Here is a 23,276-nt window from a genome sequence, read left to right as displayed (position 1 = left end):
TAGTTAATATAATCTGGTTTTGTGTTTGGATAACATTGCTATATCTAGAGTACAATGTTGTAACTAGAAGAAGTAAAAGTAAGATGCTATAAGCCCATAACAAATAAATCAATGAAAATAGGTAGCTTAAAAAAGATATGGGTTTATACCTTTGTCTAAGAATGGAACACATGATACATACTTAATATTGTTCACAAGACAGTATTAACAATAGCAATTCTTTTATATTCATTCAAAATATAATAAGAGCATGATCACACTTGATCAAGTTTTCAATCATTTCTGTTCGGTTCTACATTTGGATTAATGAAGACTCTTGGATCCTGGTATATGCACTAAAATAACAATTCTTTTATATGGTGAGCATATTCATATAAACTTTAGTCATGTAATATTGAATAGTTATTGCAATTCAAAATTAACGTCCAGTTACCATTAGAAGTGGATGTGTTATTATTGCCTGAGACAATGAAACAGACATGTTGTTTTTCCTTTTTAGCATCTCTAAGGATGTAAATTTTCTCATCCCTGCCTGATCACAGCTCTCTAGCCACAAAGGTGTCACAATTTGTTTACCCAAACCCATTGCTTCCAGCATCTTCTTTGTTCTTGCAAATCTATCAGCCACAAAATTCATGATCAAGAAAAGCTATTTGATCTTGATTTTTTTAAACAAACTGGAGAACCTTTCTCTGCTGTTTAACCACATCATCATCAAGACTTTGGCTGAACAAGACACGGATTTCTACCTTACTTCTCAAATCCTTTGATGTAAAATCAGGGGTAGATTCGGAAAATCCCAATCTAGGAAGCTCATTCCTTAGAGAGGAACTTGTAGAGTTTTTTCTTGTGCATTTGCTTCCGGGGTAGACCTACTGATTCGACACATAAAGAGCTTTTTAATATTTGATGATGCATGTAAAAAGGATAAAACAAAAATTAATAAATTCTAGTGCAATTTGTGAAAAGTTTGTTATGATAATGCATATCCTGATCAGAAATCCTTGATAATGGATGGTGTCTTGTTCTTTTTATTTGATAATAAATCTTTTATCTTCTCCTCACCACCTAAAGCTAGAATTGATTCGAATGATTATTAAGATTCATTTAAAGTTTTTAGAATCATCTTTATCCTTATTGAAACACATTTCTACTAAGCTTGGTTGGCTAGATTTATGTATTTCCCAACTCTTTGAACAGTTTATTTCCAGACGTTGACTTGTATATGGAAGCAGAACGTGCTTTCCTCTTTACACTTGACATGAAAAAAGATTCCCTTCCATCTCACCAAAACAAATCTATTTTCAAAGTAAAATAAAAGTAGTTGTAAAGAAAGTACATTACTATTTCAAACCAATCTTTTTAGCTATTTCTATTGCCAGATTAAAATAATGCAATATCATCCAACATGTGAGTTGAAGAAACTTAAAAAACCTATAAAATAACAGAAGTGATTGTGAGGCATTTTATCGCATACATGTTATGCACAAAAAATTCATCCAAGTTTGTTAGACAATTAAGAGTCATAGAGGTTACCACTAAATAAATAAACCTTACTAACACATTTTAGAAGACTATGTTGCAATAAGAACATAAAGTAGGATTTATATTGGTGTAAAAGCATCTTACATGTACCATAATCAAAACTTACTACATTTGATCAAGCATAAACTCAATAGAAGTCTTTTATATGAAATTATAAATGAAATTTATACCAATCGATGATGACGGGCTGACATCATCTCATAAGACATGAAATCCAAACATTGCTGCTCAATTATAGGAAATCCCAAGACATAATATCTAAAACCCAAACCACAAGGATGACAAAAAGGATGTATGTTTATGCTTTTACCCCCTTTTCCATAATATGGTGATCTTCTTAGAACTTTCATCAGACACCCGTCAAACATCATCAAACAAAAGTCTCCATTAAGAAACTAAGACTAATTACTGTGATATATGTTATCACATAATGGTAGAAACTACTTGCAATAAAAACAATATGCTACAAACCTAGACAAAATCCCTTAAAACTATAGCAAAAAAGGGAAAACTGGAAGGAAAAATCATGTAGTTTTAAAAAAAACAAACATTGAACATGTGAACCAGTAAAAGTCGGTGGCTATAACCAAAATCGAAATCAAGACACGGATAGGAAAATATAAGTGGATCTTACTCCATTTTCCTTCCTTCCTAAGCACTACACATGCAAATGTTTCTTTCTTCCTTCTTGAAAAAGGCAAAGTGTTATCATCTGAAAAATAAAAAATATAAAAGTGATTAAATCAATTAAATAGAAATTTTGTACCTGACATCAACCATCATAGCTGATTTAAAACCTAGTAGAATGATTTTTTACAGCGCTCACGAAGATGTCAATTAAAATTGAAGTAACATGACTAACCTGCTATCGCATCAGCTTCTTCAATAATAACTACTAAAAGTTGAAGTACAAGAGAGAGATATATAATGGCGAAGTTGAAGTACAAAAGAGAGATATATAATGGCTAAGGTGATGGGAATGAAAGACAAATATAGATCTGAGTGATAATAGATGGAGAATAGGGTTAAGAACCGAAAGGAAAAAGAAAAATCATAGGAGTTTATGAAATCACCTGACATAACTGATTTGAGCCTACCATTGAGGCAAAATCCTTGGCATGAGCGTTTACATAGTGTTTGATCTTCACTACCAGAGGACAACCCCTTAATATAAATTTCATAATTGATATATTGGCAATTTTAAGAGCAAATTGATTGACAGAAAGCAATCTAAAAAAAGAAAGCGGATCAAAATTATCATTTCAATACCTAAAATTAAGTGAAACTTGATTTTATGGGATTTGATTACAGTTCATTTATATATGGAGAGGTTACGGACGTTCAAAAGAAAGACAATGAATTATGTTCTTTAGGATGACATCATTAAAATGATCTATGGGCTGAAATTAATCAAGGAAAGACAATGAATAGCCCTGATTGTTGAAGGTGATGTCATTAAGGTTCTCTTTTAATATATATAAAGATGTCATGTGGCATATTGAATTAGGTGATGACATGTGGCAAAAAAACATTCATTTATTAAGTTAATTTAAAAAAAACATTCATATATATATATATATATATATATATATATATATATATATATATATATATACATATATATATAGTTGTGAGACCCATGTATTACATTGGTTAATTTAAAAAAAAAAGTTAAATATAAAGGTCAAAATATTTGACATTTAAATTTATACAAAAATAAGAAAAATACTGAATTATTATAATGAAAATGTTTTTTATCTTTTAAATTTAAATAAATAATTTAAATAAAGAAAAGAAACTAATGAGTTTTAATTTTTGAAATTTTAAAATTAAAATGTAAGTTATTAATGAAATTGATATCCATTTATTACTACATTTATTACGATTATTACATTAAAATATTATGTGTAATTTAATAAATAGAAAAACTTATAAAATGATATGTAGAAAAAAAAATTAAATTAAAATAGTCATATATTTGGCAAATTGAACGAGAGTATGACAAATGCCAAATATATATATATATATATATATATATATATATATATATATATATATATATATATATATATATATATATATATCGGAGGCTGGAAATTATTGTAGTACCCACAGCATCTTTAATTGTTTTGTTTAAAAAACAGATTATGTTGTTTATTTTGAGAACCAGTTTTTGAGAGGTTTTATGAAAATCTGTTTTCTTAATTTAAAAAAAAAAAATCAAATTAGAAAAAAAAAGTTCATTTTGTGTGCGAGCTAAAAGATTTAACTTTACATAAAAAGTTTCTAAGCTATTTTAACTAACATTTTTGGTATTTTGGTTTTAAGTTTCATTGTTTTGTCATTTTACATATTTGACATATTTTAAAATTTCGGCTAACAACATTTTGATTAGTTTCTCAGACATACATTTAAATCTTAGTGTAATACGATAGTTTTTCTAACTATATCAAATAAACTTATCATTTATAGAATCTGTAGTAAAGGTTATATATACGTTCTAAAGTTCATACCTTGAATCAATTTTGCGTCCATGCAATGAAGGATAGAAAATATCAAGAATTCAAAAAACGAAATATCACAAAATATGACACAACAACAGAAACTAATAGTATGTACATAGAGTTTATTATGTTTTTGATCAAACAATTTTCTACCCTAAGGAAAGTAACATAAAAAAACAAATCCACTCAATATTTACCCTAAAAACCTTTCGGGACTATAATTAACAAATATAACTTAATCTATATAAATAAAACCATAAAAAAATCTTAATCTCATTTAATATTCCAATAAAGAATCCAAGTCTGAAAACGATGATGTGCCCACATGATCGCTACTCACTCGAGTATGTACGTTCTTGTATAGATGTTCGTTCATGAATGGACTCGTTTGGTAACTGTTGGCATCAAAGTTGTAATTATACGAAGATACACTAATGTTTTTGTAATCTTCTTTTCGATGAATTTCATGTTGGTCATAAGACAAGTAGAACGGTTCAGTATCAAAGGTCGGGTCAACATTTAAGCCTGAAGGATCCGTCAGTGCAGGCAGCATTGATGGACCATCCAAGAGGTCTTCGACAAAAGAACTGAACCCATGATCTGTATTCGAGCTCTTTTGTGATCCTGTGTTCTTGTGAAATACGCGACATACAACCCATTCATCCTGTGACATTTATGTATATAGTTACGCGATTTAGACATGAAGCAAACTAGAAATACTTGAAATGAAGCCAAAAGAATTTTTTTTTTTCAAAAAAAAAATGTTAGCTTATAATATGAATGTTATGTCGATTGATATGATAATAACCATATAAGGATTTAGAACTAATATGTTAGTTGTCAATATACTTTTTAAAGTACTATTTGGTTTCTTTAAGTTATATATATATTTTTTTCTCAAGGTTATAAATGCATATTAATTAGACATATTTGACTTCTTATGCTTTTTTATTTATGTGTATATTAATATTAATTAATTTCTTTGTAACTTTTTTTTGAAGTTTTAATTTTTGATAAATTAAAACCAAAAAATTATGAATCGAAAGTCACAAGATCAAAAGATATGTCCTAAAATTATTCGTAGGATTAGATAACACCATACCACTTTTGGTTAAATCGTTCTTTTAACCCACTAACTTTTATATAATTTTGGATAGATAAGAATATAACCATTTTTGGTGCAAAACTTTTTTAAACATAAATTGAAGTATTTAACATGCTATGATCAAATATACGAACCCCTTACTACATAAAATTTATGTAACGAACCCAAAAAAAAAAAGAAAAAATGAACATATTTTAATATGTACTTTTAGTTTAGATTCTATTTAAAAAAATTGTATTTTTATTACAAAAAACGTTTAAAATGATCCATATTATAAACAATAAAAAAAAAGGTGACCCTTACCAAAAAAATATATTCTTATTATAGGCAAGCAATTCTTTGATGAACAAAAATCACTTCAAATATATTTTTAATGAACAAAAATCACTTCAAAAGTTGATGAAAGTTCGAAAAAAAAGTGCATAAAGGAGTTGTACCTGAGAGGGTGTAGCCATGTTGTAGTATGAGAATTTTCCTTCAAGTCTGAATTCGTGCATGACCCAATTCGTCTTTTCCCCTTTTGGAGCTCTTCCTCTGTAGAAAACAAGCGTCTTCTTCATCCCTACCAAGTTTCCACCAGGCCTGTATATCTCCCTATCTTTTCCGGTAGCCTTCCAGTAACCGGATTCCGTCGCACGATTAGTTCTCATCCCTGTCGGATACTTCCGATCTCTCTGACAAAAGAAGAACCATTCCTTCTGATCTCCCTCCATCTTAGCTTTCTCTGAAAAAACGTTTTCCGTAAAACGTAAGTATTCAAATCCGAAGTGATTAAAAACGTTTTTCATATTCAAAATATCAAATCTGGTTCTGAGAGTAAAAAAAAAAGTGGTGCAGTTTGATAAAATCATTATTGAATGAGTTGACAGATCTATGATTGCTTACTAGGTAAATCCCATGGCTCCGACTTGTTGAGATCAGCTTCTCCGATTGCACTGGCGGTGAAATTCCGGTTGAGAACTTTAGGTGTTAGATAATGAGTGACGATTTCTTCATCAGTTGGATGGAATCTGAATCCAGGAGGAAGTCCGATCACTGCATCGTCTCCTTCGTTTACGTTTTCCGCCATGTTTGATCTTTCCATGTACTGGTTACAAAAAAACTATCAGAAATCAATTGATTTATATCACTTCAGGAAATCAGCTGGTTGATGATGATGTCGATCGGAAGTGTAAAGTATATTGAATCTCGATCTCTGATGAAGGTGATTTGTGCAGAAATGGAGAGAAAAAAAAAAGGTGGGATTTGGGTTTAGAAAGAGGGAAAATGAAGGGAATGAATGAATGTTATATAGAAAAGACGCGTAGATGGAAAGATACTTCTGTAACAAGATTCTGTAGCAAATGTCAAAGTAGTTTGTAATTTATAAATGTACAATATTGATTGATATGTAACTGCTATATAAATATTTAACTGCAAAATTTATATAATAAACATAGTTTTAGTTTGGAAAATGTTATTATAGTTATAGGTTTAGGGTCATCATTTAACAAATGTTGTAGAAGTTTAAAATCAATTAAGAGCATCATCCATAAAAAGAATTTTTTTAATGACTTTTTAGGTTAACAAATCTCTACTATAGTAAAATTATTTTTTTTAACAAAGTTTATTTTTGAGTTCTATAAATATTAATTTATAGAGTATACTAATAAAATAAAAAATTAAAGTGTTAAAACGCTATATTTATTTAGATTGTACATTTATAAATACTTTACAAAATCTTTGCAAATATGACTATTTTTAATTGTCATTTTGCATAACTTATTTAACTTACAAATAATTAAAAAAAAAAAACCATCGTGTTATGGATGATCTAAGAGTTCCAAATATATAAAATAAAAAAATTAAATACAAGTAAATTATTCTTTTATAAGTAAATCTATGATTTTATTAATATATTGCATAGAGTCTTACATATCATTTTTAAAAATAAAAAATTCAAAGTTTAATGTATTTTGCCATATTTATTATTTTAAAGGTTTACAATAGAAATATTATAACAGAAAGTGATTAATGTTTCATAGTTGGAGATCGACGGTTGGCGTAGTGGAGGCAGAAGGACAATGGACCCACAATATCCTTTTCAGATTAAAAAAGTATTTCAATATTTTATATCTTTCCCTCAACCTTTTCCTAAAAAGAATTATCCGCCCTCTATGTTTAAAGGTTTGCTCCCTATGCCCCTTGGCTATGCATGATCTCAAAACTAGGATTGTACTAGCTATGCACAAAGATCATGTGTATTTTCTTAAGATCTAAAATGAACAAATAGTATTGCATTGTTCGTCTAACTATGGGGTTTCTCCCTTGTTTCTTCATCTCTTTTCTTCTTCCATGTTGTTTTCTTATTCTTCTTATGCGAACACTTGTATTTTTCTTGTTTATGTTTCTCAATACCATCATCTTCATGTACCTCCCATGATTGTTGCAGGCTTCCTTGGACCGAAAGATGGGATTCTTGTTTAGCGAACCTACCAAACTATAAAAAGCACTTATCTTGGTAGAAAGATAAGCTTAAAACATGATCAACATTTGAGTCCTAAATTGTTACATGTGGTTGGTAGGACAAGTTCGGTTTGAAAACCACATGGATGTAAAAAGCTATCAAGAAGTACAAAATCTAGGGATTTCAATGATGAAATAGCGGTGACAACTAATAACGGGATTCTTGGAATTATAGACAAACTACCATTAGAGATAACCTTTGGAGCATTGTACACAATTTGGGACTCACTGGGATGGAAAACCATTAGCAACTCCGATTACAAGTAGAGCTGGCAAAAATCGATCCAACCCACCAACCTAACCCGAAGCCAACCCAAAATTAGCAGGTTGGGTTGATATTTTCAGCCCATTTACGTTAAATGAGTCAACTTGTCTAACATATTTAATTAAATAGGTTGGGTCGGATAAAAATTATCAGCCAATTTTCAACTCACCAACCCATTTAAATTAAATTTATATTTAATGTATGAGAAATTAAATATCTTCATACTTTTTGTCCCTACAAATCCTCCTACCTAATTAACTAGTAACACGTGTAATATTTAATTCTCATTTAATGAGATTTAATGATATTTTAGTATACTAATATGACACATGTCATCATTTAATTGGGTAGGAAGATTTGTAGGAACAAAAAGTAGGAGGATATTTAATTTCTCTTAATGTAACAATCCAAATCAGGTATTGCCTTTGAAGCCCTTGAAGATTTTAAAAATTATATAATAAGTCCCTTAAGTACGTTGGGCGTACTTATGGGTATTCTTAGCGTACTATGTATAATTGATTGCCGAGGGACAGCACGTACGTTGGGCGTACCAAAAGTATGACGAGCGTACATGACGAATGTCCAAACCCTAATTTCCGGACTTGAGACCTATATAAGCATCCTTATCTTATTTGAGCCTCACGCTAATCAGCCTCTTTCACCTTCAAACGTCCCTAAAAACCCTAATACTATTTGAGAGTGTGTTTTGAGCTTAAGGAGTGCATTTGTGGCAATTTTAGTGTCCATTCAAGAAGGAGAAGTTGTCAAGCAAGCTTGGAGTGGCATTGAGCTTCAAGAATCTGCATCTAGTTCACCTTGAGGAGCTTCTGGAGATATAAAGCTTTGATCTTTCCATCTTATTCATTAGATCTAGCTAGGGTTTTCTAGTTTTGTCCCTTTTGTTGGTTTTGGATCTCCTCTTGTGAGTTGAGCAACTCCATAGGCTGGAAATGTTATATCTGAGGTCCTTTGGTCCATTCATAGCATCAAAATAAAGTCTTGATGGGTGTTTTGACCTCATGCATGGATTAAGTCCCTTGGAAAGGTCTTAATAGGGTGTTGGGAACATATGAGACATGCAAAGGCATAAAGTTGCCAACTTTATGCCCTAGGTCGTCTTAATGAGCTTAGATCTGACTATTGGACGTGAGGAAATCGAGTATTAAGCACTTAATGGAAGAAAGTGCTTAATTTGTTAGTACGATGGGCATAACATAGCGTACACAGCGCGTACGGCCCAGGGACTCAGTACAATGTGCGTACCAGGGTGGTACGCTAGGCGTATGCACAACAGAAGGAGTTGGATTTGTTTTAGGCCCTTAAGCTTTTGGGCCTCAATTAGTCATTAGGCCTGGTCATGTTTGGGGGTTAGTGGACCAGTTTATCTATTTTGGACCATGGATGTTATGATTGGGCCTTATTGGACCATGGATGTTATGATTGGGACTTTGGGCCTATTAACTAATGAAGACTTTTTGGGCCATTGTGAAAGGACTTGGAGATTTGGGTTCTCCACTTAGATGGTGTTTGATCCTAACATTAAGTAATGTTATTATTGTTCAACACGGGTGTCTATGAACTGTTAGAAGAGCAGCCTTCAGATTCTATAGATAGATGTGAGTCTCCTCACCATATCAATGGGTCTAAGGCACCAAGGTCGGCCCATTAATTGTTATGTGATGTGCTAGTTGGTTATGGAATATTTGATATGCTAGTTATTTGTGACACTTGCATGAAAGACCTCGTGGGGTTCTCGGGGCACCTAGGTGTAAGACCTTGGAGGGTTTCCGAGGCATCCTCGGTAAAGACCTCAGGGGTTTCCCGAGGCATGTGGGCTAAGACCTCGGGGGGGGGGGGGGGGGGTTCCGAGGCACCTGGAGTAAGACACCGGAGGGTTTTCAGGGCATCCTTAGGCTAAGACCTCGGGGGTTCCCGAGGGACACAAAGTAAGACCTCGAAGGGTTTCCAGGGCATCCATATATGTTGTATGCATGGCTTATGTGGTATATGTAGCTTTATGGCTAATATGATATGTGATATGTAGATTGTATGTGCGGTATGCTCTAGGGAACTCACTAAGCATTAGCTTACAGTTTGTGGATTTGTTTCAGGTACATCTGAGCCCAATGGCTAGGGCAAAGCTTGATGACGCGGCGTACACTCTCACTCGAGCATTTTATGGGACACTCTGATATTTTAAAATAAAGTTGTAATTGATATGGTTTTGAAAACAATTGTAACTGGTTTTTTGTGAATGATGGAATCATGTCTTGGATAATTAAAAAATGAAAAATTTATTCTGAAATTAGGTCGTTACATTTAATTTAATAATTATTTAAAAAAGGGAAACATATCCATATCTTTTTTCTTAACACCGACAATACTAGCCACTCTCCAAATCACTTAGAAATTACATATCTTTAATGTTATTTGAACAATTTCTTTGTATATGTAAATTGGGATTATGAATTTTATTTATGTCTATAACTAATTTAAGTGGTGTAATCTTTAGTTAATTTATATATTTATTTTTATTTTAAATGGGTCAACCCAAATTTAACCCATCTATTTAATAGGTTGGGTTGGAAAGTACATAAACATGTCAACCCGGTAACAACCTATTTATCTGAATTCTGAAAGGTTGGGTTGGGTTGGAAATATCAACATATTTAAATAAATAGGTTGGGTTGGGTTGAAATCTTCAACCCAATTAATAACTTGGTTGAACCCGAACCCAACTCAGGTCGACCCATTGTCACCTTTAATTACAAGTCGTGGGTTGTTACTAAAACCTTCCAATTTGGGGGCACCGTTGGTAGGTACCTTGTTTATACTTTTATATTTTCATCTATACTTTATGGTTATCTTTTGTGTTTCTTTATAGTGTTTATGGGTTTAAATAATTGTTTCTATAAATGTTAATCATCGTCACATTAACAAATTAAACTACTAAACTCAGTTTAAAGGTGAAAATAATAAAATGACAATATGAACTTTCAATACGTGAAATATGTATGTGAAAAATGCAAATAAAATCATAGATACTTATAAAGCTAGCATTTTTTCTTAAATCTCATGCATTTGAAACCCCCATTCTTTTTTCCTTTCACCACATTCATTTGAAACTCCCATGACTTTTCAATTTCCTTATAATAATAATTATAGTTTGGTAATTAGGTTAAATAAATATCAAATCTAAAGTGTATTCATATATAAACTAAATTTCAATATTAAAATAATATCTTTAATTCTACTTATAAAGTTATGTTTTTTAACTTTTAACATATTATACTTAATTTATTAGTTTTAATATATTGTTGAATGTAAACCATTATCATTTTAAAGGTATAATTTTTGAATAATTTGTATAAAATACTTAAATTATTAATTAAAATATAACATTATAGGCTCAACTTAAATATAAATTTTATTTCACTTAAACAACCCAAAGATTATTTTATAAATAGTTAAAAATGATAAATTGTAGTGTCTTTCTAATAATGATTGTAAGTTGGTTAATAAGGTTAAATAAATATCAAACCTAAAGTGTAATCATAAATAGACTAAATTTCAATTTTAAAATAATATATTTACTTCTATTTATAAAGTTATGTCTTTAAATTTTAACATATTATACTTAATTTATTAGATTTAAAATGTTGTTGCATGTAAACCATTATCAGTTTAAAGCTACAATTTTTGAACAGTTTTGACAAAATACTTAAATTCTTAATTTAAATATAACATTACAGTGTCAAATTAAATATAAATTTCAGTTCCACTAAAAAAACCAAATAATATTTTGTAAATAGTAAAAAGTGATAAATTATATTGATAAATGCAAAAACTAAATTGTAATATCAATTTAACTAAAATATTTCCTAAATATATTTATATAATCGTTAAAAAATTTCAAATAAGTAGCTTAAAATAACTTATAATAACAATAGTTAAAAATAACTCTATATAAATGATTATATTGTTACCTTTAAAATCAAAAAATAATGTTTGATGTTTTAAATAATTATAATGATAGAAATTAAAACGTTAAACAAATAAAATTTAAAAAATTAGTTAAAAATAACAACTATAAATAATATTAAAAGATATATAATATTTAATTGTATTGATGTGTAACTCGCAAGTAGAAGTCATTCAAATGATTGAGATTATGACGTTATAATAGATTTATATATTATCATATAATTCAAAATAATCAATATATTATATCAAATTAATATACGAATTATTATATCAAATTGAACAACAAAGTTAGTGTTATATTTTAAAAAATATATATTTGTAAAGACTTCAACTATATAGGTGTTTTTGCGCATTACAATGTCAACTAAAATATAAATTTCAGTTCCATTTAAAAAAAACTAAAGAATATTTTGTAAATAAAGTGATAAATTGTAGTCATAAAAGCAAAAACTAAATTGTAATTTCAATTTAATTAAAATATTTCTTAAATATATTTTTATAATCGTTAAAAGTTTCCAAATAAGTAGCTTAAAATAACTTAGAATAACAATAGTTAAAAACAACTCTATATAAATGATTATATTGTTAGCTTTAACATAAAAAAAAAACAATGTTTGATGTTTTAAATAATTATAATGATAGAAATTAAAACATTAAGCAAATAAATTTTAAAAAATTAATTAACAATAAAAACAACTATATATAATATCAAATCATATATTATATTTAATTTTATTCATGTGTAACTCGCGGGTAGAAGTCATTCAAACGATTGAGATTATGAAGTTATAATAAATGTATATATTATCATATAATTCAAAATAATCAATATATTATATCAATTTAGTATATACAAATTATTATATCAAATTTAACAACAACGTTATTGTTATATTTAAAAAATCATATATTAGCATTTTTCCTTGAACCTTATGCATTTGAAACTCCTAAGACTATATAAAATCATTTTTGCTCAAACCACATTCATTTGAAACCTCCATCTTTTAACTAATACAACTCAAAAGTCTTCTTAATAATGATTTACCACTCAAAGGTTTTATAATTTATATTATGATTAATAAGCACTTAATGAAATGCTTACTATAAAATGATCAATCTTTTAGGTGGACATGCATACAAATCACATACAAACTTCATAAAGAAACAAGCTTAAAGGTTTTGGTAATGGTTTGAGGTCTTATGACCACTTTTTGAGATATATTATTATGTTAAAGCTTTTAATTTGTAAGTTTCTTAAATACTAATTATTTATATACTTTTCTTGGTTTTGGATTCTTTTAATACAATTGTTGTATGTTGTGTTTTAATCGTTAATATATATTAGATCAGATTGATGTTATCGATCATATGTTATATACTGTGATGTAGATAATATTTAATTAGATATGTTAAATATTATCGTTTGTTTTGTATCGCTTCTAAAAAGTAACTAAGTAAAAGTCATGAATATTTTAAATTTTCCATGTAAATCTGAAAGATATATTTTTCTTTTTACTGCATGTATTTGAAATTCTCATTACTTTTCAATTTCTTTATAATAATCATTATATATTGGTTAATAATGTTAAATATATGTAAAACGCTAATTCTAATCCTAAAATTAACTAAATTCGAATATTAAATTAACATATTTTATTTATACTTAGTTTTGATATGTTATTTCTTAAATTGTCAGTTTAAAGTCACAATTTTTGAATAATTTGTATAAAATATTTAAATTGCTAATTTAAATAGAGTATTAAAGTACTAACATAAATGAAATTTTCAATTAAACTTAAAGAAAATCTGATGACGATTTTGTAAATAGTTATAAGTTATAAATTATAGTGTTAAATTTAAAAACTAAATTATAATCTCAAATCAATTAAAATATTTCCTATTTTTATAAACATTAATAATTTCGAAATAAGTATCTTACAAATAACTTATAACGATAATAGTTAAAAGTAATATTGTTACCTTTAAAACAAAAACAATGTTTGATGTTTTAAATAACTACAGTAATAGAAATTAAAAAGTTAATCAAATGTAGTTTTTAAAATGACGATTAAGCCTATATAGTTTTAATAGATTTAATATGATCATATAATTCAAAATAATAAATATTTTATACTAACTTAGTATAGAATTATTATATCAAAGTTAACCATGACATTTTTATATTTAAACAACATATATTTTAAATTTATAATTCTATTCTGTGCAACGCGCGGGCATTCGCCTAGTAACTAATATAAGGTAACTATGAAACTATCATAAAAATATTATTATTTGTTAATGTTCTATTTTCACTAATTTACATTTGAACGTAACCCAGACACCATCATCGTAAGTGGTTATAGCTCTCTCTCTCTCTCTCTCTCTCTCTCTCTCTCTCTCTCTCCCATGCATACAACCACCTATACATCAATCATCCACTATAACCACTGTAAATATTTGTTTCATTTGAAATTCATGAATGAGCCACCATGAGAAGAATTGCATGATAACAACCAAGTGATGATAACGGGAAGCCATAGACCCTATATATGCTTATCTTGACTTGTTTCACTGAACAACTTATATAAATTAGGGGTTCGCATAATAACTGGAAAATTTATTTTTATGGTTAACCAATATTAACCAATAACTAAAACCATTAACCTAAATCATTACTAACTGATACCTACTGGTTAATGAAATGGATTAATCTATTATAATGGATATGGTCCAGGTTTGACTAATAATCGAACCAACCCTCCCTATACACACCCTTACTGATATTATAGAGTATAAACATCCTATAATTAAGTATTTTGAAGTAAACTGGATAAGAAAACTAAAGCAAAAGTATACTTTAAAGTCTCAATATTTCATACTATGCCCTACTTACATGAACACATCCATTTCTTAATCATTGGAACTTTTTCCGGACAGATAATTCAAATACCAACAACATCACCAGTCTACAACTTATTTTTCTCTCTTCCACCTCCACCAGTAACTTCAACATATATATCAAGAGGAGTGTAATTATTGAAAATCCATAAGTGTACGATGTATATTGATTATTAAAATTATATGGTTAGCAAGATAACTAGGGAGATATGTATGTTGATGTTTGGATAACATTTATATCAAAATGTAATAAAGAACATAAAGCATAAATGTATAAAAGAACACAAAAGGAAATGAAAGTATTAGAAGCAATGAAAGTAGTAGAAGATGATGATTACGGATTAGAAGCACCAAGTGAGTCTATTACCTCTATAGAAAATCTAACATAGAATTAGAAAATATGCAAAATGGTGAAGAATCAAAGACAGAGAACATGTCATAGGATAAAGTATGTGTTAGATTAATGTGTCTAAGCTCATAACTAAATTGGTATAAACTTATAAATATAATCAAAGTCCTTTTTGGGTTACCCTCATGGTTAGAAACTGATTAGAATAACAATCGTAGAGAGAGGAAATAATTTATTAGTTTATTATATGATTAATAAATAAATTAAAAATAGATTAAATTAATTAATAATTTATAAGAATTAATTTGGGACCAACTGAAATTAATTAGAAGTGCAAGGGTTGCTTGATAATTGTTTAATAGTTGAGCAATAGAGAGATTCTAGAAACCTCTTGCCATGGACGGTTCTTGGATGCCTTTCAAGGCAATCCAAAATGTTCCATTTGATAAAAAGAAAGCATATAATTACCATGATTTGGAATAATATTATTTTATGTTCAAATCTAAGGTTTCTGGGTTTTCCTAGCAACTGTATAAAGGAGTCATTGGCTAGAAAAAATTTTCCATTCCATTCAAAAGAACCCTAGCCAAAAAAAATTCATCCATCTCCTCTCTCCTCTCTTGTGTTCTAGTTTTTAGTCTTGGGTGTGAGCCTTTAGAGACATCATCCTTTTGGTGCTAGCTTTATGAAGGTCTACAAAGGAAGGAATCAAAGGAATTTTTTACAATAACAATTCAAAAGATATGTAACCCTAACCTATAAGCTTTGATAATAGTAAGCATAGTCTAGGGTTTGTAGTTCATAGTATGTTGCCTTAATGTGAAGACATATATCTTTATAGGTTGCATGTACCCTGAATTTTTAAGTATTATTTTTTTGCATTGTACATAAATTTTATAACCTATGAAACCAATCAGTGGTATCAGAGCATGATTGTATTACAATGATTTATTATTTCTTCTATATAACAATTAAGATTTAAACTTACAGAGAGAGGAAATAATTGGTATAAACTTGTAATTAGAAGCAAAGTCCTTATTGGGTTGTCCTCATAGTTAGAAACTAATTAGATTAACAATTGTAGAGAGATGAAATATGTTATTAGTTTATTATATGATTAATATATTAATTAGAAATATCTTAAATTAATTAATAACTGATCGGAATCAATTTGGAATTAATTTGGGATCAATTGGAGTTAATTAGAAGTGCAATGGTTGCTTGGTAATTACTTAATAGTTGAGCAATAGAGAGGTTCGAGAAACCTCTTCCTATGGATGGTTTTTGGATGCCTTTCAAGGCAATCCAGAATGTTCCATTTGATAAAAGGAAATCATATAATTACCATGATTTGAAATAATATTATTGTATGTTCAAATCTAGGGTTTCTAGGTTTTCCTAGCAGCTATATAAAGGAGTCATTGGCTAGCAAATTTCGTCTTTTCCATTCAAAATAACCCTAACTTAAAATTTGCATCCCTCTCCTCTCTCATATCTTGTGTTCTAGTTTCTAGTCTTGGGTGTGAGGCATTAGAGACATTATCTTTTTGGTGTTAGCTTTCTGAAGGTCTACAAAGGAAGGAATCAAAGGAATTGTTTACAACGACAATTCAGAAGGTATGTAAACCTAACCTATAATTTTCAATAATAGTAAGGTTAGTCTAGGGTTTTTAGTTTATATTATGTTGCCTTAGTGTGAAGACATGGATCCTTATAGGTTGCTTGTACACTTAATTGTTAAGTGTTATTTTTCCGTATTGTACATGAATTTTATAACCTATGAAACCCATCGGTACGAGAGGCTACAATTAAGATTCCCATATTTTGTTACCACAGTTCATTATTTCTTAAAATTATTTTATTATGAATGAGTTTGTGGAAATGCCAAAATTCAGTCATGTTCATGGCACATGAAGGGTCTTAAATGATAAATGGTAATGATGGAGAGGGACCAAATCTACTAATTTTGTTTGATATAAGGACCAATGTTGCAATAAATCCCATAATCTGATAAAGAGTAAAATATAGGGAAAATGACTTATAAAGGTAAGTATGTATTAAAATCGTTCAAAAACGTCATCAAAGTTTGACTTGTTCAAAAAATACCAACTAAGTAAAGTCTTTGTATAAAAACACCAATAAACTATATGTTTTGTTCAAATCTCACCTTAAGTAACTGGCTGTTTTAGGTGAGCATACATATTTTTGCTGAGTTGGGATGTTTTTGCTTAGTTGGCATATTTAGGTAGTAAGTTGGGTTAGTTGGCATATTTAGGTGGTGAATTGGCAAAGTAGTAGGAGGAGTATTAATGGTCTCTGCAGTTTCACTCTCGATAGTATCTTCTCCTTCATCGCCATTTGATTCGCCTTATTGTAATAAATTTACCCGCGTACTCCTAGAACTTCATCAACTAATCTTATCAAATTCCACCCTATAAGACAATCCTTATATATCGAAGAAGATGTCGGATCCCCCAACCTATTTCTAGTAAACAATTCGATTGCAGATTACATGAGGTTTAATAAAGGGGCTTCCGGTGAATTACGAACAATCATCGATAGTTACTAGAAGAATTTCCCTTGGTCTCTTCACCAGACCTTTCTTGAGGTTAAGAATTACTTCATTTTTTTCTGTTCCTCGCGATTTGGCTCGTTTTCATTGCTTTAATTTTGAGGTTTCAACATCATAGGGTTCATTCAACGCCAAACGGATAGAATTCTCATGCTTGATTTCCAATTAGATTGTCTTTATTACGAGCCTGATAACACGTACCATGTTGATTTTGACCTTGAAACCTTCAAATTACATCAGGTACACCACCATTCGTTTCTTTTTCCTACATAATTTCAATCAATTACAATTAGTACTTAATGTTTTTGTTGTTTGATCGATTTCTAGATTGAAAAAGGTGAGACCTTTTTTACATTTGCAAGAGATATGACACAGATCAACAAAAGCATTAGATATGAAGGATTAAAAGATGAAAATGTGGTTTCTGGGAATGGATTGATGAAGATGAAGAACTTATAACCAAGAACAAGAATAAGAAAGATGAAACACATGAAGACTCTATTGAACTGAAAATTACAATACTTGAAAATGATTTGAATGTGTATAAGGTGAAGATTGATAAGGAATCTAAGAGTTTTAGAAAAGAATTGGATAAAATGAGTAGGAAATTGTCACACCCCAAAACCACGAACGGCGGAAACATTCAGGGGTGAAGGACGTCATGTACAGTATCACAACAGTATAATATAATAAACAAGCAACAACATCATCCATTGCATTATAAGTGAAGCTTTAATACATGTGTGTTCTTTCATTGTAATAAGACACCAAAAATATACAATCAAAATAAAAGACGAGACTTGTCTGCTCCGTCTTCTCAAAACCTGGCCATCGTACCTGTCTACTGTTGACCTGAGAATACAAGTTATTTTGAAAGAGAGCATCAGCTTTAAAGCTGGTGAATTCATAAGAAATTAAGTGTCGTTGTCTTGCTTATGAAAATCTGTTATGAAGGCCATGTAAACCTTTAAATGAAAAATGTTGATGTAAGTATGAAATCCCTAGAAAATCCCTTATTTTCTATAAGTATGAAATGTAGTCTTCTACCAAGACCCGAATGTTTTGTTATGACAATGTAGTCTTCTACCAAGACCCGAGTGTTTTGTAAGTAAAATGATAGTTTTCCTTTAATTGTTTAGTACTAAAGTACTTAGTCTAACTCATCATTTATGTGAAAGTATCACAAAATAAAGTAAACAGGAAAATGTACTACTGTAAGTGTTGTCACTGGGTACTAGGACTAACACAACATCGCATTTAAGCGAAATATGTAACCTAATGAACATCCGAAGATTGTCTAGAAAAAGTAATAATGTAAGTGTCATCGCTGGGTACTAGGAGTAACACAACATCGCAATAAGTGAAAGATATAACCTAATGAACAATCGAAGATTGTCCACTTGTCCTCTATAGCAGCAACAGGTGGGTGGAGGGGTTAGCCCCGGTTATCGATCTACCTAGTATAAGTAGTAACCTTAGACCTCTGTAGATGGTCATCGACCACTAGTGCTAATCGGTGGGGTTCGGAATGGTAAGTCCCGCCGAGCTATCCCATTGAACCGGGATAGGAAAGATAATTTACACAGTAAGTACTAATAAATCATCCACGTAGTTCTAAGTACAAGTATCCAGGTAAGTGAATACTTGATAATGCACCTATGTAAAAGTGTTCCTGTATGGTATTCATGTATGTGTGTCCATGTAACAGGTAAGTATATGTAAACATATCCATGTATCAGGTAAACATCTGTAAGTACTCATGTATCAGGTAATGTACTAGTATAGACTCATGAATGAACTGACTGTTGTGTGATTCCTTATAATAGAAGTAATGTTTGATATCTTCAAATTATCCCTATGATAATTTACTGTAATATAACTGGTTGATCATGTAGGTTTATACACTCTTACTACTCAAGGGTGTGGGAAACTAAATGAAAGATGTAAACTATAACATCAATACATATATAAGAATATAAGTGTATATGCATAGTTTATTTCAAGACTGTAAAATGGTTTTGTAAGACATCTTGTGGGTTTTGAACAATAATTAACAATGACTTGATGTCATTTTAATTAACATTTGGTAACAATGTGTTTTTAAGATTTAAAAACCATTTCATGCATCACATTTTGTAGCATGTGAAATCTGTTAAATGACAAACACAGTTATAAAATACATATTAATGATTTAATAACATGTTTGTTTCTACTTGTATTCCCCCCCTTTAAAGCATTTAAAATCATTTAAAACATTGATTAGGGGTATGAACTCACCTGAAGTTGGTGATTGGGATGAACTGAACGATATAGGATTGCTAGGTGTCAAGCAAGGACTTGTACACACACTACGATCCTAATGAACATATAATCACACATATATGCACTCAATTAGTCTCAAATCACTATTTGATAATGTTAAGACATCCTAGACATAATAAACACTTTATATAAGTGTTTTAAGCTCTAAGGATTGCATCTAAGCTATTGTGGGACAAGGTACTTGTGTTTAGGGTTCCAAAGGACCCCATATATGAGTTTACTCCCCATATACCATCACACATGGAGTTTACGGTTGTAAACTCTTGAGTTTACGGCCGTAAACTCCCAACCATGGGGGTATTGTTTGTTTTGAAGTCCCAAATGATTCCTAGAATTATTCCAACTTGGTGGTTCAATTCTTGAAAGGGTCTAAGGTCTAGAAACACTCCAATTAGGAGTTTAAGGCCCTAAGGCCATTTCCTTTGGATTTTACGGCTGTAAACTCCATTGGAATGGTGTTCTTTTTGTTTTCAAGCCTCAAGCATAGGTGGTATAAGTTCTAGGCTTTTATTCCAAGCATATGAAGACATTAGGCACACTTTGGTGCCATCCTTTCATGTTTACGCCCCAAGAACAAAGTCTTGGCCGTAAACTCACTTTGATAAGTGATTTTGATGTGTTTTGGTCCTTCAATTAAGTGGGAAACAATTTCATGTAAAGTTCTAGGGCTTTAGGTGTCTTAAAAACACCCTTTTGTCCATTTCAATGGAGTTTACGGCCTAAGATTGCTCTTGGGCCGTGAACTCTCATGTGTTTGTGTTTCTTGATTGTTTTCTTGTCCTAAAAACATATACAAATGAGTCTAGGGTAGTAGCATAACACAAGGAACAATCTAGGCTCGGTTTCGGGAGTTTACCGCCCAAGAACACCTTGGGGAGTAAACTCCTAGATCTAATGATTTAGCCATCTAAATCATGTTATAAGCACATAATAAGCTTTCTAACACTACTAGAAAGAGTTACTCACAATTTGGGATAAAAACCCGAAGATCCGTGAGAGAGAAAATGGCTTTTCTCTAGTTGGAAATGTGAATAATGAATGAATTTGGTTCAGAATTCTATTTATAGTCCTGAGATATTTTTGGCAGAAAATATTTTTATTCCTAAAATGATCTCTAATATAACAGAGTGTTGGAATAACAGTTTTGCACAAAGCCCTAGTGCACCCACTCTCCTGATATTTCCTGAAGTGTAAACCCTGAATTACTCAAACTTACGCGAAAAGTCTGAAAATTCATTGTGACTGCTATAACTTCTATTGAAGTGATATAGTTTGTATAGAATGGAAATTTCGGGTTGTCACAGAAATTATGTACTCTAAAATGTTTTGTATTGATGCATATGTGTATGCTTTTGTAAGGGGAAATGTATTTTCGAAATGTACTTTATAACAAATATAACTATTGTACTTATGGGATGGAATTGCATAAATTATTTGTAAGATAGGTAAGACATTTCCCCTATTGTGCAACTCAAGTGGAATGACTCATTCCACTCATAAGTAATGTCAAGGTATTAACGTCATTCCATTACAATATACATAGGGGTATTATTGTCAACCTTTAATTAAGTATTTAGTGATGAAGGGGTATTATTGTCATGCCAATGGTCATCAAATTTGATGCAAGAATAGTAGAATAACCCTTGTCAAGGGTATAATATCATTGTCAAGTCAAGGGACAAATTTGTTAAGGTCATAAATGTGAAGGGAAAAAATAGTTAAGTACATTGCCTTAATTCGTCACAATTTAAGAAAAGTATAACATCAGCTTGATTCACCAATGAAATAACATCTAGTCTGTACCTCTTTTTTTTAATCGACTTCCTCATCAGTTAGCTTCTCACCAAGATTTGGCATATCATGGTGAAGCTTAATTGTAGAAATGAATCCGTCTTGATCCTTGTCAAACACAGATGTCATTTGCTTTAATTTCAATAATTTATATTATATTACAACTTTAAAACAATGTTGGCATTTGCTTTCTTGTTTCCTATGAAGAAAAATACCTTAATCTGTCCCATATGTGTAATATATCGACAAGGGTATTTTTGTCAAACACCTCTTGTTATTTAACCAAAAGGAAAATGCATTAAGTGCAATGCCTCAACATAGGTATTTTTGTCAAGTTATAACATTTGTTCATATATGTACGTATACATAATACAAATTGTCAATAGGGGTATTTTGGGAAATCTTGTCATGTTTACTCACTAAAATTATCAAATGTTGGCACTGTCAACTATATTGATTCATTAATGCAATTTACTTTTAGAACTAATTAATTCATTACACTTATGATAATGTGATCCTGTAAACCATTTGTTTTCATTTTATACAACAACTTATGAGAATGTGTTCATCATTTGGCACATTTCTGCTCTAAATTGTTGGTGAAATTAGTATGCCATAATGTCAATTTTACATCAAACAAATCCAAAATTGACTTATGCAAAATTTACATACCATTGTATATTACCACAAACGCCTGTTACAACAAACAAACCCAAAATTGGCATCATAATTTTACCATTTTTCATTTTATTTAACATCTTTTGTTTCCGTTATAACATGTACTGCTATTTAAATATGATGTTATTTATAGGGGTATTTTGGTCATGTGTTGCTATTTACCAGAACAATTTGGTCAGATTACAGCAGAACCCACAACCCTCTCGCTGTAAAAATCAAATTCACATAGGCTGGGGAGAAATGATCAATCGAGCAGCTATAGAAATTGATTTCACTAAATGTTGAGGAGGCTTGACCGATTGACCCAAGATGGAACCCTAGAGAGCTTTTGTGCTTCACTCCCTTCAGTTAAGTGAAATACGTTTGATTTTTTTCCTTCGTCCACGTAATGCATTATTAATGCCATGTCACTTTTTATTTTCCCTTAATTAATTTTTGTAGGTAATATTCTTCACCTCACCTACAGATGCCAGTTACCAATGGGTGAGATTTGAACAAAATGTATAGTTTGTTGTTGTTGTTTTGTACAAAGACCTTATTTGGATGGTGTATTCTAAACATGTCAAACTTGAATGGTGGTTTTTAAACAATTTTGAAACATACTTACCCTTATAAGTCATTTTCCCTACAACAAACCCTAAATATTATGGACTAAGCATGTAATTTTGTCTATAACTAATGTTTTATTGTCATCAAAACCTAAAAAACTTTTTCCTTTGGATTTAAACGTCCATTAACTACTTTTATGTGAATTTTAA

The 23,276-nt window shown here is 30.2% G+C and overlaps 1 protein-coding gene across 1 annotated transcript; it reads right to left on the bottom strand.

Annotated features, from left to right (window-relative positions):
* Positions 1 to 4,146: 4,146 nt before the first annotated feature.
* Positions 4,147 to 6,427, bottom strand: LOC145092640 (NAC domain-containing protein 87-like). The gene is made up of 3 exons (XM_079030604.1): positions 6,040 to 6,427; positions 5,592 to 5,878; positions 4,147 to 4,713 (listed from the first exon to the last, which is right to left on the bottom strand). Exons 1-3 carry the CDS (start codon positions 6,236 to 6,238, stop codon positions 4,327 to 4,329), a joined length of 873 nt encoding a protein of 290 aa, XP_078886730.1. The 5' UTR covers positions 6,239 to 6,427; the 3' UTR covers positions 4,147 to 4,326.
* Positions 6,428 to 23,276: the final 16,849 nt, after the last annotated feature.

This window comes from Lactuca serriola, chromosome 1 (genome assembly GCF_051521515.1).
Source record: "Lactuca serriola cultivar US96UC23 chromosome 1, Lser_US96UC23_V15, whole genome shotgun sequence".
In the NCBI taxonomy this organism is placed as follows: Eukaryota; Viridiplantae; Streptophyta; class Magnoliopsida; order Asterales; family Asteraceae; genus Lactuca; species Lactuca serriola.
Note: the sequence above shows the minus strand (reverse complement) of the source record. Positions and strands in the feature narration are given on the sequence as shown.

What these genes read in the sequence shown, in the direction of transcription:
- LOC145092640 (XM_079030604.1), bottom strand. Translation starts at nt 6,238, where the DNA reads ATGGAAAGATCAAACATGGCGGAAAACGTAAACGAAGGAGACGATGCA. An exon ending in GGAGCCATGGGATTTACCTA is followed by an intron (nt 5,879 to 6,039) that starts GTAAGCAATCAT and finishes ACGTTTTTTCAG; the next exon opens with AGAAAGCTAAGATGGAGGGA. An exon ending in ACATGGCTACACCCTCTCAG is followed by an intron (nt 4,714 to 5,591) that starts GTACAACTCCTT and finishes TAAATGTCACAG; the next exon opens with GATGAATGGGTTGTATGTCG.